Source organism: Desmodus rotundus, chromosome 2, assembly GCF_022682495.2.
Source record: "Desmodus rotundus isolate HL8 chromosome 2, HLdesRot8A.1, whole genome shotgun sequence".
Classification (NCBI taxonomy): Eukaryota; Metazoa; Chordata; class Mammalia; order Chiroptera; family Phyllostomidae; genus Desmodus; species Desmodus rotundus.
Window position 1 is genome coordinate 125,788,843 of NC_071388.1, and position 13,383 is coordinate 125,802,225.

Below are 13,383 nucleotides of genomic sequence, written 5' to 3' on the forward strand. Positions count from 1 at the left end.
TATAATGACTCCTGATCATTACACAAGGAATAAACAAGGCTTAGCGGCAGCATGTGGCTCGTGGGACTGGCGTTTCCACGAGGCGGTCTCCGTAAACCATGCCCTCTCCCCCTGTCAGTGGATGTCCCTCCCCCTTTGAGTCCAGGTACTTCATGAAACAGAGGGAATTCATAAGTGCACGTGCAGGTGCTGACCATTTTCTAAAAACCCACAGCCACAACCCCTACACACCTTAACTCCAGCTAACCAATACAAGATCGTGTATCTGTGGCTGCGTGAAGTGGGGTCTGCATTTGAACTTGGACTGCTCTCGAGTACACATTTACTAAGTGTCAGGCTTTAGAATATACCCTTTCCATGAAATATCTCATTTAATCCTCACAGCAGCCCCATGAAACACAGCACTATTTTCCCCATTTTGTACATGAAAAGACAGGTTTAGAGAGCTTGTGTTACCTTGACCAAGGTCCCAAAGCTAGAGAGAATACATGATAAAAGGGTCTTCAGGATCTAGGATATGATGGAGTTAAGGTGTGAGCCCTGGTCCCCCTGGTTCCAGAGCCTGCGCTGGTGACCACCACACTGTCCCAATTGCTTCATGCCCGCAATCAATGTAATGGGTAAGCTGAGGTGCTTTATGACTCAAACTCCCTCCTGAGCCTCCTCACCAGGTTGGCAACTTAAAACTAGAAAAGTGTATGTTGATTGCGTATTTCTTATTTTGGATCATCTTCCATGTTCAAAAGTGATTGGAAACTGACCAAACCCATGGAGTCTTCCTAAGAACTACCTTTGTCCATGTTTAAAGGATTCTTTGTTAACTACTCCACTTGGGCGTTTAAAGCAATCCCGTCTCTCCCTTCGCACAGAGTGAACATCTGAGTGGTCTCACTGAAACTCTTCTGTTGGTAATATAGGAATGTCCCAGTCTTTTGCCATGAATAAAACATATGGTGCTTCATCTGTTCTCTCTTGCTTCGTATTAGTTCAGAAATTTAATTTTAGAGCATGTAATCCCTCTGTTTAGAAATGCTCAGTGATGGAGCCGGAGTTGCAGCCATGGCTGTTCTGTCATCTGGAATATCCTCATTAGATCCTGGGCTACTGACGGCCCGATGAAGCATAAATAAAAGATGCCCGTTTCCTCCTGAGACTTAAACCTCTGCACTTGAATGCATTCTTGGAGCGTGTCTCTTGCCCCCATGCTAAGGAAATCAGAAAGTGGGCAGAACGACAGGTAAAGTGGGAGGTTCAGGGGGGAAAGTGATTTAGTGTGGTTAAGGTACAAGTGTGTGACAAAGCCCGGAGCACTCAGAAGTTTATGGAATGCCCCTTGATGGTGACAAAACTCTCTCTGCCCTACCCTGTTGTCATTCAAAACTCAAGTGTGCTGTTTGATTGACCTCACGTGTCCCTTAGAATGTCAAAGGAAATGAACGCAAATTTTTATTGCTTATTAACAGAACAAAAATTGTTATTTTGTGTTTCCAAGCAATACATTTGTTATTTGTGTGATGAGAAAACTCATTGCCAAGAAATTGTGTGATATTTGCTTAAGCTCCATTCTGAAATTGTGAGGCTTTGGAGAGTTAGCCCAAAGTGTTTATTTTATGTGTACTGAGATATTCCAATGCCAGGAGGGCAGAAGAGATGGTGCAAATTGTTCTTCAGATATAATTAAACCTAGGTCACATTCAAGTCCATTAAGCAAGAGCCTCAAATCCTCTTAATTAATGGGTTCAGATTAGTTGGTCTGAAGGAGCTAATTAATTTTTTTCCAGGATTTTCTGTTTAAATAGACAAGCATTGTGCTTCCTGCATTTCCTCCAAAGTTCTTTGCAATTTAGAGTTGATGAAGGTATCAGCTCCTTGTGGCAGGCCCTGATTCTCAGAGGCCAGGAAACACTGAGTTCCGGGCTCAGGTCAAACCCCTCTGCATGAAAACTTCATCTGCATCTTCCAGCATCTTTCTTCTCAAAGGGATCTAGAAGCCCTGTACCTTCCTGTGCCCAGCCTCAGCCTGACAGAGGTCATCTTTCCCCTCCCCAAAATCTGATGGAAAGGCAGATCACAGAAATCAAATCCTCAAGGATGGGAGCTCTGGATTCTTCGTATTTAACAAAGCTGGGATGTCTTGGGACTAATACTTCCCCGTTTCTTTCCATTTCTTCTGTTGCTATTGGCCTGCCCCTTACCCCTGAGGCACATGATCGGGCCACACCCTATACCCAAAAATTCTCTCTAATCTCACTCCTGTTAGCTACAGAATAAGAGTAAGATCCAGAACCAGGGCTTCCAAACAGCGTGGAGATGCACCTTGGATCTTACAGCTGGCAGGCTCTTGCTGCTGTGTATCCCTCCTCCCCCGTGTGCTCAGTGGTTCTGCCGCAGAGAAATGACCCAGCCGACAGCAGGAGCTCTGCTGGCCTCTCAGAGCCTGTTTCCCCTTTAAACACCCCACCTCATGCCCTCATGGATGTTTCTGACAGTGTAGCCATGGTCTAAAGGTTTGTAGGAAATGAAAGTTTATTCCTCCAAACAACAAAATGGTTAAGTACCCTGTCCTGTGCAAAGAACATACAGTTATAGGATAAAGAATCTCTCCTGAAAACCAGAGATCTTAGTTTCTTGCCATGGAAAAATCCCCGCAGGGGCTACATAACTCTCCAATATGTCGAATGTGGGTCACGCTCAATGTTTAGCCCTGGAATTGTGTGCCCAACACATACATACTGTGTCTTCAGTGTTGCCTGGGGAAGCCAGCAGCCTGGACTCAGGGCTCTCTAAGCAGAACCACTCTAAATAATCGTTCAATTAAAGCAGCTGCAAAGGCAGGATTGCTGTGGGGCGGGGAGGGCCTGGGGGAGGAGAATCTAGCATGCAGCCCCATCCAGTTCTGCAGTGTCCTCCCTTCTCTCCCAGGGCCTGGCCATTCAGGTGTTCCTCAGTGTGGTGGCAGAAGGAAACAATGCCCTGGGGCCCAGTTATCCTTTGTCACTTGATGTGCCTCTGGAGACTGGAGTGATTTCAGAACTGGCTCTTGATGGGGGTAGGGAGAGCTCACAGCTCACCAAGCCCAGGCTTGGACCCTGCCCATCGATAACCTACAGCCCTCCAGCAATGTGAAATGTCCCGTGGTGAAGAAACGCAGCGAGGCGTTTCTATGAGCTATTTCATTTCTGGACCCAGGAATCAGTGCCACTGAACTGCAGCAAGTCCCCTTTGTCACAGCTGCTCCCGGCTGTGGTCGCTGTGAGAACTCCAATGGTGTGTTTTTGCTGCCATCTATTGTCTGCTGTGGGGAAAGCACACGGGTTTGCCTGCTGGAGCAGGAAGCAGCCTTGATGCTGGCTTAGCAGCCGCACATTGATGGGAAAATAAAAACCAAGATGTTGGTGTCCCCAAGTGAAAACCCCATTATGAAAACCTGTGTTTACTGACCGACCATCATCGTAAAGCAGCTCCATTTGAACTGTAATCAAACTACCAAGTGACCTTTCTGTCCCTGTGCCCAGCATCACTGAAAGGGCCTATTGTTCCTTTGGTTCAATGAAGAAACCTTCTGTTTAGTTAAGCAAGTGTTTTTCCAACCATGACTCCTGGTGAGTTACAGAAAGATGATTGTTGGGTCTTGGTTTTTGTTGTTGTTTTTATTCTTTTAATACCCACTCTTTCCTCCCTCCTCAACAGCCCATCCCAGCACTTCTCTACTTTTTAAGCAAAGGAGAACGGAATGACCTGAGCAGCTCCATGAGCCTTGAGAGGTCTCTGGTCCCAGTGTCAGCTGACTTCTCTTGCCCCCACCCCAGAGCCTGGGGACCCTCCCGAGTCGGTGAGGCTTCCACACAGGAGCGGGGCACAGAATAGCCCCCTGTGAGCCAGGGACGCCATTTCTGATCGATGCACTTCCACGCAGTGTGCTTTTCTGTCTTGCAGTTGTTTGTTGGACTTGGGTTCCCTTACGAGGGCCCAGCTCCCCTGGAGGCCATCGCAAATGGATGTGCTTTTCTGAATCCCAAGTTCAACCCACCCAAAAGCAGCAAAAACACAGACTTTTTCATTGGCAAACCAACGCTGAGAGAGGTAAGCATCTCTTAAAATCTTTCTCCTTTCGGTAACATGATAATGGCTATTCGTTGACTGCTAGGGGCCCATTTAAGCTAATGGCCTTGGACAGCAGGTATTACCAACTTCACTTAACAGAGGTGGGTGGGAGGAGGGTGTGCAGGGGCTCAGAGAGGAAGGACATGATGACACCCCTTCACTAGGTAGTGGCAGCGCCAGGATTTGAATCTATTTCTGCCTCTCCACAAAGTGTGGGGTTTTTTTAGAAGATTATATGTGTTATTTATTTATTTTTAGAGAGAGGGAAAGGGAGGGAGAAGGAGAGAGAGAAACATCAGTGTGAGAGAGGAACATCAATCTGTTGCCTCTTGAACATGCCCCAACCAGGGACTAAGCCTGCAGCCCAGGCATGTGCCCTGACCAGGAATCAAACCCGGCAAACTTTTACTTTGCGGGACGACACCCAACCAACTGAGCCACACCAGTCAGGGCAAAGTGTGGGATTTTCTTCACTCTGCCCCAACTATCTATCTTAATTCACGCAGACATCCCCAGCTGAATGAGCTGAACGCTGGTTTTCTGAATGTTGAGAGTTATGGAATAAGGAAGTCAGCCGGCTATCAGGTATTTTTGAAGGACCTACTCTCCATAATGAGCCGTGGGGTCCTTGAAGAAACGTCCACCTTGAGAGACAGGATGTGTCATGGGTGACTGCAGTAATGTGCCTGGTCTGTTAGCCCACCCTCAGCAAGCACCACCCTGAGAAGGGATCCTGCCTTTGCTCCAGCCGTTTGCAGAAGCTTCATTTGAATTGCCTTCAGAGACCGTCTTGAAGATCCACAGGGGGGAATAATGAATCACCATTGGAGGCAGTCAGATTCGATTTGGGGCAATAAACAAAAGTCCTTTAGAGCATGCGAGTGATCAAGCTGGGTGTTTTTCTAGTCAGAAACTGGTGTGTGCAAGAAACCATGAGATTGATTTTTTATTATTCAGGTGTAGGGGGAGGAAGCCTCTGAGTCTTCTGTGCCCTTGACCTTCGGGGCCTTCTGCTGGGGACTGCACTGCTGGGCAGCCCTCCCATGACAGAGCCACTATAGCAGCGCTGGTTTTCAATTCTGCTACTTCTAAACACTTCTGGGTCAACTCTCCCCTACCCCCAAATACTACATAAAATGTATTTTCCATGATTATTCTTTACTTATCAGCAGTCTTACCAATTTATACAGTTTATTGTGAGAATTCTTTTATTTGAACCTCTAATCATTGCTGAAATGGCCAAAGGAGGTGGAAGAAGAGCAACAAGAGCCATAGATGATTCTCAAAAAGCTGAACTTGTGGCCGAGGTAACCTTGGACAAGGGTTCACTCGGTGTGTTTACTTGCTTGCTTTTTCTTCTGCTGATGTGACAAATTTGAATTCTTCGTTTTGGGGAGTAGTTTCCTTTTGGGAGGTCATTCCTGAGTTGCACCCAGGGCCCGTGTGCAGTCTGGCACTGAAGAGCCTGTTCTTTGGAAAGGCCTGAAAAGGCGCTCCCGGCACTGAGAACGTCTGAGAGTAGGGATCTCTGCCTTGGCGTGTGGCTGACTCCTTTACAACTTAGGTATTTGGGATAGAAAATATGAGCAAATAAGTGATCCCTATGTTTTAATTTAAGTGAAGGAAATCTCAGAAGTTCTATTTCTTTCCACATAGTATAATTATTTGTAATTTTCTGTGCTTTCTTTTTACTTTTTTATGATAACATGTTCATAATGTAAAACTGACCATTTCAATGATTTTTATGTGTACAATTCACTGGTAGGAAGTAGATTCTCTGTGTTGTCCAACCATCAGTGATTTCCAGAACTTACATATCACCCCAAACATAAGCTATACTCGTCAGGCAATAACTTTATATCCACCCCTCTCCACAGCCACTGGTAACCTTTCTTCTTTCTATAAACGTACAACTGCAGATAGCTAATGTAGGTAGAATTATACGGTATCTGTCCTTTGTAACTGGCATATCTCACTTCACGTGATGTTTTCAAGGCTTGTTCACATGGAAGCCTGTGTCAGGATCGTTTCTCTTTAAGAGTGAGTAGCATTCTGTTCTGTGGGTATACACCACCTCTTCTCTTTCCATTCTTGGGGTGGGTTGTTTTTTACGTTTTGTCTGTAGTGAACAATGCTGCTCTGAACATCGGTGTACACGAATTTGCTTGAGTCCTTTCACTTCTTTGGGGTGTGTACCTACAAGTGGAATTGTTGAAATTTACTTTTTATGTATTTTGAAATAATTTTAGTTTTAACAAAGAGTTGGAAAAGTTGCACAGTGTTTGGGTAGTCCCTCTTTCAGCCTCTTCTAACGGTAACGTATTACAAAACAATAGTACAGTTATCAAAACTAAGAAATTAACATTGGGCCCTGGCTGGTGTGGCTCAGTGGATTGAGCACCGGCCTGCGAACTGAAAGGTCGCCAATTCAATTCCCAGTCAGGACACATGCCTGGGTTGCTAGCTAGGTCCCCAGTTGGGGGTGTGTGAGGGGCAACCACACATTGATGTTTCTCTCTTCCTCTTTCTCCCTCCCTTCCGCTCTCTCTAGAAATAAATCATTTTTTAAAAAAAGAAATTAACATTGGTACCACAGTATTATCTAAACTATAAACTTTACGTGGACTTCACCGGGTTTTTTTCACTAATACCCTTGTTCTGTTCCAGGATCCAAGCCAGGATCTCACATTGCACCTACCTGTCACGTCTCCTTAGTCTCCTCCAGTCTATGACAGTTCTTCAGCCTTTCGTTGTCCTTCATGACCTTGCCGTTTTGCAAGAGTACAGCTCTGTTTTCCTACACTGTCCTTCAGTTTGCCTTTGGCTGATGCGCTCCCAGGACTCGTGTGAGGGCTGCACATTTTGGCAGTAACACCGCAGAGGTGGCCGTGCCCTTCTCGGGGGTCATGTCAGCAGGGGCACTGTGTCAGTGTGTCTTACTGCCGGTGGTGGTAACCTTGATCACTTGGTTACGGTAGTAACTGTAGAGCAATGGTTCCTGTAGAGTTCCTGTTTGTCTTTATATTGGGGAAGAGACTTTGAGATTATGCAAATATCCTGGTTCTCCTCAACCTTTGGCCCACTTATTGTTACCTTGTGGCAGTGGATCTTGCCTGTTGTGATTGTTTCTGTGGTGCTCTCATGGTGGTTTTCTTTGCCCTCGTCATGACGTGTTTTATTTTATTTTTTTCATTTTCTTGCATTTCACTTTATCGTACTTCACAGATACTGCATCTTTTTATTTTTCTTTGTTTTTTTTTCCATTACCATTTAGTCCCCTTATACCCCATTGCCCCCAGCAATCACCCTGTTGTCCATGTCCATGAGTCCTTTTACCTTTTTGTTCCATCCCTCTACTCCCTAACCTTACCCCCACCCCAGCTGTCACCCTGCTCTCCATCTATGCGTCTGCCTGTTTTGCTTGTTAGTTCAGTTTATTCATTAGATTCTACATAGGAGTGAAATCATACGGTATTTGTCTTTCTCTCACTGGCTTTTTCACTTAGCATAATGTTCTCCAGGTCTATCCATGCTGTCACAAAGGGTAAAATTATCTTTTTATGGCCAAGAAGTATTTCCTTGTGTAAATGTTCCATAGTCATTTTATCCACTCATCTATTGATGGAGACTTGGGCTGCTTCCATATCTTGCTGGTTGTAAATAAGGCTGCAATTAACATAGTGGCGCTTATGTTCTTTCAAATTAGTTTTGGGTTCCTTCAGATATATTCCCAGAAGTGGGGTTGCTGGGTCAAAAGGTAGATTGATTTTTAATTTTTTGAGGTATCTCCATACTGCTTTCCACAGTGGCTGCACCAACCTGCATTCCCACCAACAGTGCAAAAGGGTTCCCTTTTCTCCGCATCCTCGCCAGCACTTGTTGTTTGTTGATTTATTGATGATGACCATTCCTTCAAGTGTGAGATGGTATCTCATTGTGGTTTTAATTTGCATTTCCCTGTTGTTTAGTGACCTTGAGCATCTTTTCATATGTCTGTTGGCCATTCATATGTCCTCCTTGGAGAAGTATCTATTCAGATCCTTTGTTCATTTTTTAATAGGGTTGCTTGTTTTATTGGTGTTGTTTTGTAAGTACCTTATAAACTTTGGATATTAACCCCTTACCAGATGTATCAGTGAATAGGTTCTCCCATTCTGTGGGTTGTCTTTTTATTTTGTTGATGATTTCCTTTGCTATGAAAAAACTTATTAGTTTAATATAGTCCTGTTTGTTTATTTTTTCTTTTGTTTCCCTTGCCTGGGGAGATAGACCCAAGAAAAATTTCTACGAGGAATGTCTGAGATTTCACTGCCTACATTTTCTTCTAGGATTTTTATGGTTTCCTGTCTAACATTTAAGTCTTTGATCCACTTTGAATTTATTCTTGTGTGTGGCATAAGAAGGTGGTCTAGTTTAATGTTTCTGCACATATCTGTCCAGTTTTCCCAACACCAGTTATTGAATAAACTATGTTTAGCCCATTGTATGTACTTGCTTCCTCTGTCAAATATTAATTGACTCTAAAGGTATGGGTTTATTTCTGGGCTTTCTATTCTGTACCATTGATCTAGGTGTCTGTTTTTATGCCAGTACCATGCTGTTTTGATTACTATGGCCTTGTAGTATATTTGAGATTAGGTAGCATGATTCCTCCAACTTTGTGTTTCTTTCTCAGGATCACTGTTGTTGGTATGTAAGGCCTTTTGTGGTTCCCTATAAATTTTTGAAATATTTGTTCTAGTTCTGTGAAATAAGTTATTGGAATCTTGATAGGAATTGCATTGAATCTATAGATTGCTTTGGGTAGTGTAGACATTTTAATGATGTTAATTCTTCCTATCCAAGAACACGGTATGTGCTTCCACTTATTTGTATTTTCTTCAGTTTCTTTCTTCACTCTCTTATAATTTTCCATGTACAGGTCTTTTACATTCTTGATTAGATTTATTCCTAGGCATTTTATTCTTTTTGAAGCAATTGTGAATGGGATTGGTTTCTTAATTTCCATTTCGGTTAGTTCATTATTGGCATATAAAAGTGCAACGGATTTCTTGATATTAATTTTGTGTCCTGCTACTTTGCTGAATGTATTTATTAGTTTTAGTAGTTTGTTGGTGGAATCTTTGGTGTTCTCTATGTACAGTATCAATCTGCAACTAACGACAGTTTTACTTCTTCCTTTCCAATTTGGATGCCTTTTATTTCTTCTGATCTCATTGCTGTGGCTAGGACTTCCAGTGCTGTGTTTAATAAAAGAGGTAAAAGCAGACAGCCATGTCTTGTTCCGATCTTAAGGGGAAGGCTTGTAGTTTTTGCCCATTGAGTATGATGCTGGCAGTGGGTTTGTCATATATGGCCTTTGTTATGTTTAGGTATGTTCCCACTTTGCTGACAGTTTTTATTATAAATAGATGCTGGATTTTATCAAATGCTTTTTCTGCATCTATTGATATGATCGTGTGATTTTTACATTTTATTTTGTTTATGTGGTTAATCACAATTATTGATTTGCAAATATTGTACCAGCCTTACGTTCCTGGAATAAATTCCACTTGATCATGGTGTATGATCTTTTTGATGCATTGTTGTATTATGTTTGTTAATGTTTTGTTGAAGATTTTAGCACCTATGTTCATCAGAGATATTGGCCTATAAATTTCTTTCACTGTAGTGTCTTTATCTGGTTTTAGAATTAGGGTAATGCTGGCCTCATAAAATGAGCTTGGGAGTCTTCCCTCCTCTTGAATTTTATAAAATAGTTTGAGCAGAGATGTTAGTTCTTCTGCTCAAGAAGAACTTGAATGTTTGGTAAAATTCACCTGTGAAGCCATGTGGCCTAAGACTTTTATTTTGGGAGGGTTTTTTGATTACGGCTTCAATTTCACTAGGTATAATCTGTCTATTCAGATTCTCTGATTCTTTCCGATTTAATTTTTGAGAATTGTATGTTTCTAGGAATTTATCCATTTCATCTAGGTTGTCCAATTTGTTGGAATATAATTTTTCATAATATTTTCTTACAATCCTTTGTACTTCTTTGGTGTCAGTTGTTATTTCTCCTCTTTCATTTCTGATTTTATTTATTTGGGTCCTCTCTTTTTTTTTTGATGAGTCTGGTTAAAGGCTTATCAATCTTGTTTATCTTTTCAAAGAATCAGCTCTTGGGTTCATTGATGTTTATATCATTTTTTAAGACTCTTTCATTTATTTCTGTTCTGATCTTTATTACTTCCTTCCTTTTACTCACTTTGGGCTTTGTTTGATTTTCTTTTTCAAGTTCCTTTAAATGTATAATTAGACTGTTTATTTGAGCTTTTCTCTTGTTTTTTGAGATAGGCCTGCAGTGCTATGAATATTTCCCTCTTAGGACTGCTTTCCCTGTGTCCCACAGATTTTGGATTGTTGTGTCCTCATTTTCATTTGCTTCAAGTTATCTTTTGATTTCTTCCTTGATCTCATTGTTGACCCATTCATTGTGTAATATCATGTTATTTAGCTTCCATGGCTTTCATTGTTCTTCTTGTGATTGATTTCTAGTTTCACAGCGTTGTGGTCAGAGAAGATGCTTGATATGATTTCAGTCTTCTTAAATTTATTGAGACTTGTTTTGTGTCCTCACATGTGGTCCATATCCTAGAAAATGTTCCCTTTGCGCTTGAAAAGTATGTGTATTCTCCTGTTTTGGGATGAAATGCTCTGAAGATACCAATTAAATCCATTTGATCTAGTGTGTCACTTAAGTCCACTATCCCTTGATTTTCTGCCTGAAAGGTCTATCCATTGAAGTTAATGGGATGTTAAGATCCCTGACTATGACTGCATTTCTGTCACTCTCTCCCTTTATGTCCATCAAGATTTGCTTCACATATTTAGGTGCTCTTGTATTGGGTGCATAAATGTGTACTAGGGTTATATCTTCTTGTTGGATCACTCCCTTTATGATTATGTAGTGTCCTTCTCTGTCTCTTACTATAACCTTGGTGTTAAAGCCTATTTTGTTGAATATAAGTACTGCTACCCCAGGTTTTTTTTCTTTTCCATTTGCATGAAATATCTTTTTCTATCCCTTTACTTTTAGTCTGGTATATCTTTCCATCTGATATGGGTCTCTTGGAGGCCATATATATATATGTATATCTTGTTTTCTTATCCATTCAGATACTCTCTGTCTTTTGGTTAGAACATTTAAGCCATTTACAGTTACGGTGGTTATTAATAGATATGTATGTAGTGCCATTTTATTATCAGACTATTTTCATCTGTGTTTTTTTTTTTTTTTGCTTTCTCTTTTTCCTCTTCTTAAGGCAAGCCCTTTAACATTTGTTGTAATACTGGTTTGGTATTAACAAACTCCTGTAGCTTTTTCTTGTCTGGGAAGCTCCTTATTTCTCCTTCAATTCTAAATGATAGCCTTGCTGGGTAAAGTAGCCTTGGCTGTAGGTCCTTGCTTTTCACCACCTTGAATATTTCACACTACTCCCTTCTGGCCTGAAATGTTTCTGTTGAGTAATTAGATGACAGTCTAATTGGTGCTCCTTTGTAGGTAACTACCTCTTGTGGCTTTTAGGATTCTCTCATTGTCTTTAAGCCTTGTCATTTTAATTACGATGTGTCTCAGTGTAGGCTGCTTTGGGTCCAACCTATTTGGGACTCTCAGAGCTTCCCGGACTTGTTTGTTTTTTTCCTTCACCAGATTAGGGAAGTTTTTGGTCATTATTTCTTCAAATAGGTTCTCAATCCCTTGCTCACTCTCTTCTCCTTCTGGTATTCCCATAATACAGATGTTATTACACTTCACGTTCTCCAAAATGTTCCTTAAGCTCTCCTCATTTTTTTTTAATTCTTTTTTTCTTTTTGCTGCTTTGCCTGGGTGTCTTTTTCTACCTTGTCTTCCCAATAATTGATTCGATCCTCTGCTTCATCTAACCTACTGTTTATTCCTTACAATGTATTATTTCCTTCAAATACTGCATTCTTTATTTCTGACTGGTCTTTTCTTATGGATTCTGTCTTTTTTTCATGCTATTGAGTATCCTTGTAGTTGTTACTCTAAATTTAATTTCTGATAAATTGCTTGCCTCCATTTCATCTAGTTCTTCTTCAAGAGAATTATCTTGTTCTTTCATTGGGATCTTTGTCTTCCCATTTTGGCTGCTTCTCTGTTAAACTAATCAGTTTTAAACAGATCAGTTGTTAAGCTAATGGTGCTGTAATCAGTACCTTGGCTTAAGCTCCACAGGGTAGGGCAGAGTAATTCCTGTGGGCAGGGCTCTTGCTTCCCCTCAGGCGCGTGCCACTTGGAGGGGATTGCTTTGTCTGAATAAGATGGCCACTGCAATATGGGGAGGACTCAGCACAGGGAGCCTGGTGTCTGTTCCCTCACTTCTCTCCCCAGAGCCACCAACCTCAGACTCTCAAGCATCTCTAGTCTACTCTGCCCTCCCTCTGCTGGAGCCTAGGCAAGTGGCTGCAAACAAAATTTTTGCCATTGGCCCTTTAAGAGGTTCTCTGTTTCCAGCTATCTCTCCCTGGCAGACAGAACCTCTGCTGCCTTTCACAGCTGGATGTTATCTGCGTTCCTTTCTGGCTCTGGCTGCTCTTTCTGTAGGCTGGGGAGCCCAGCTTGGCGTTTAGACCCCACACTTCTCAGGGAGAACCTCCTAGCCACTAAAATATCCCTCTGGAACCTCAGCTGCTGCCCATGAGAGCCCAGCCAGACCTCTCACACCTCCTCCGCACTCCCTACCAGTATCATTGTGATGATGTGGTTTCTCCTGTCTGTCTGTGGTTGTCAGGTTTCTCTCCAGCTAGTGTTCAGTTGGTTATTTAGGATGATTTTTTCTACAATTTAGTCGTAATTCCAAACAGTTCTTGAGAGGAGGTTAGTGTAGCTTCCACTTACTCCTCTGCCATCTTCGATCTCATGACTTGTTTTAAATGCCTGAAAAGCAAAGAAACCCATCTTTTTTCTCCCTGCAGTTTCTATGTATAAGCCTTTGAGGAATGATTAATCAATAGACTGTGTTAGCAACTAGCCCCTTTTTTGTTAGTGATAATTCTGAAGATTTTGATGACACTTTGTTACAAGTGAGTACTTTTTTCCTGAAAAACACAAAGTAGGACAATTAAACACAGTCTAACTATTTCCCACTGAATCACATAATAATACATAGACCAGATCAGCCAGTACGAAGTTACTGAGAAAAGTATGATCACTGTTTTCTATTAGTTGTCATCATTTACCAATGTACTTTTTGTTGAGATCATGGAGGGTTTTCA

General features: G+C 41.9%; 1 protein-coding gene across 9 annotated transcripts in view; it reads left to right on the forward strand.

Annotated features, from left to right (window-relative positions):
* Positions 1 to 13,383, forward strand: part of MGAT5 (alpha-1,6-mannosylglycoprotein 6-beta-N-acetylglucosaminyltransferase) — a 335,766-nt gene that overhangs the window by 289,488 nt on the left and 32,895 nt on the right. For all 9 annotated transcript variants that reach the window (XM_053918609.2, XM_053918606.2, XM_053918607.2 and 6 more), the window contains one exon: positions 3,937 to 4,083. In XM_053918609.2, coding sequence (XP_053774584.1) covers positions 3,937 to 4,083 — 147 coding nt within the window. The remainder of the gene's footprint in view (positions 1 to 3,936; positions 4,084 to 13,383) is intronic.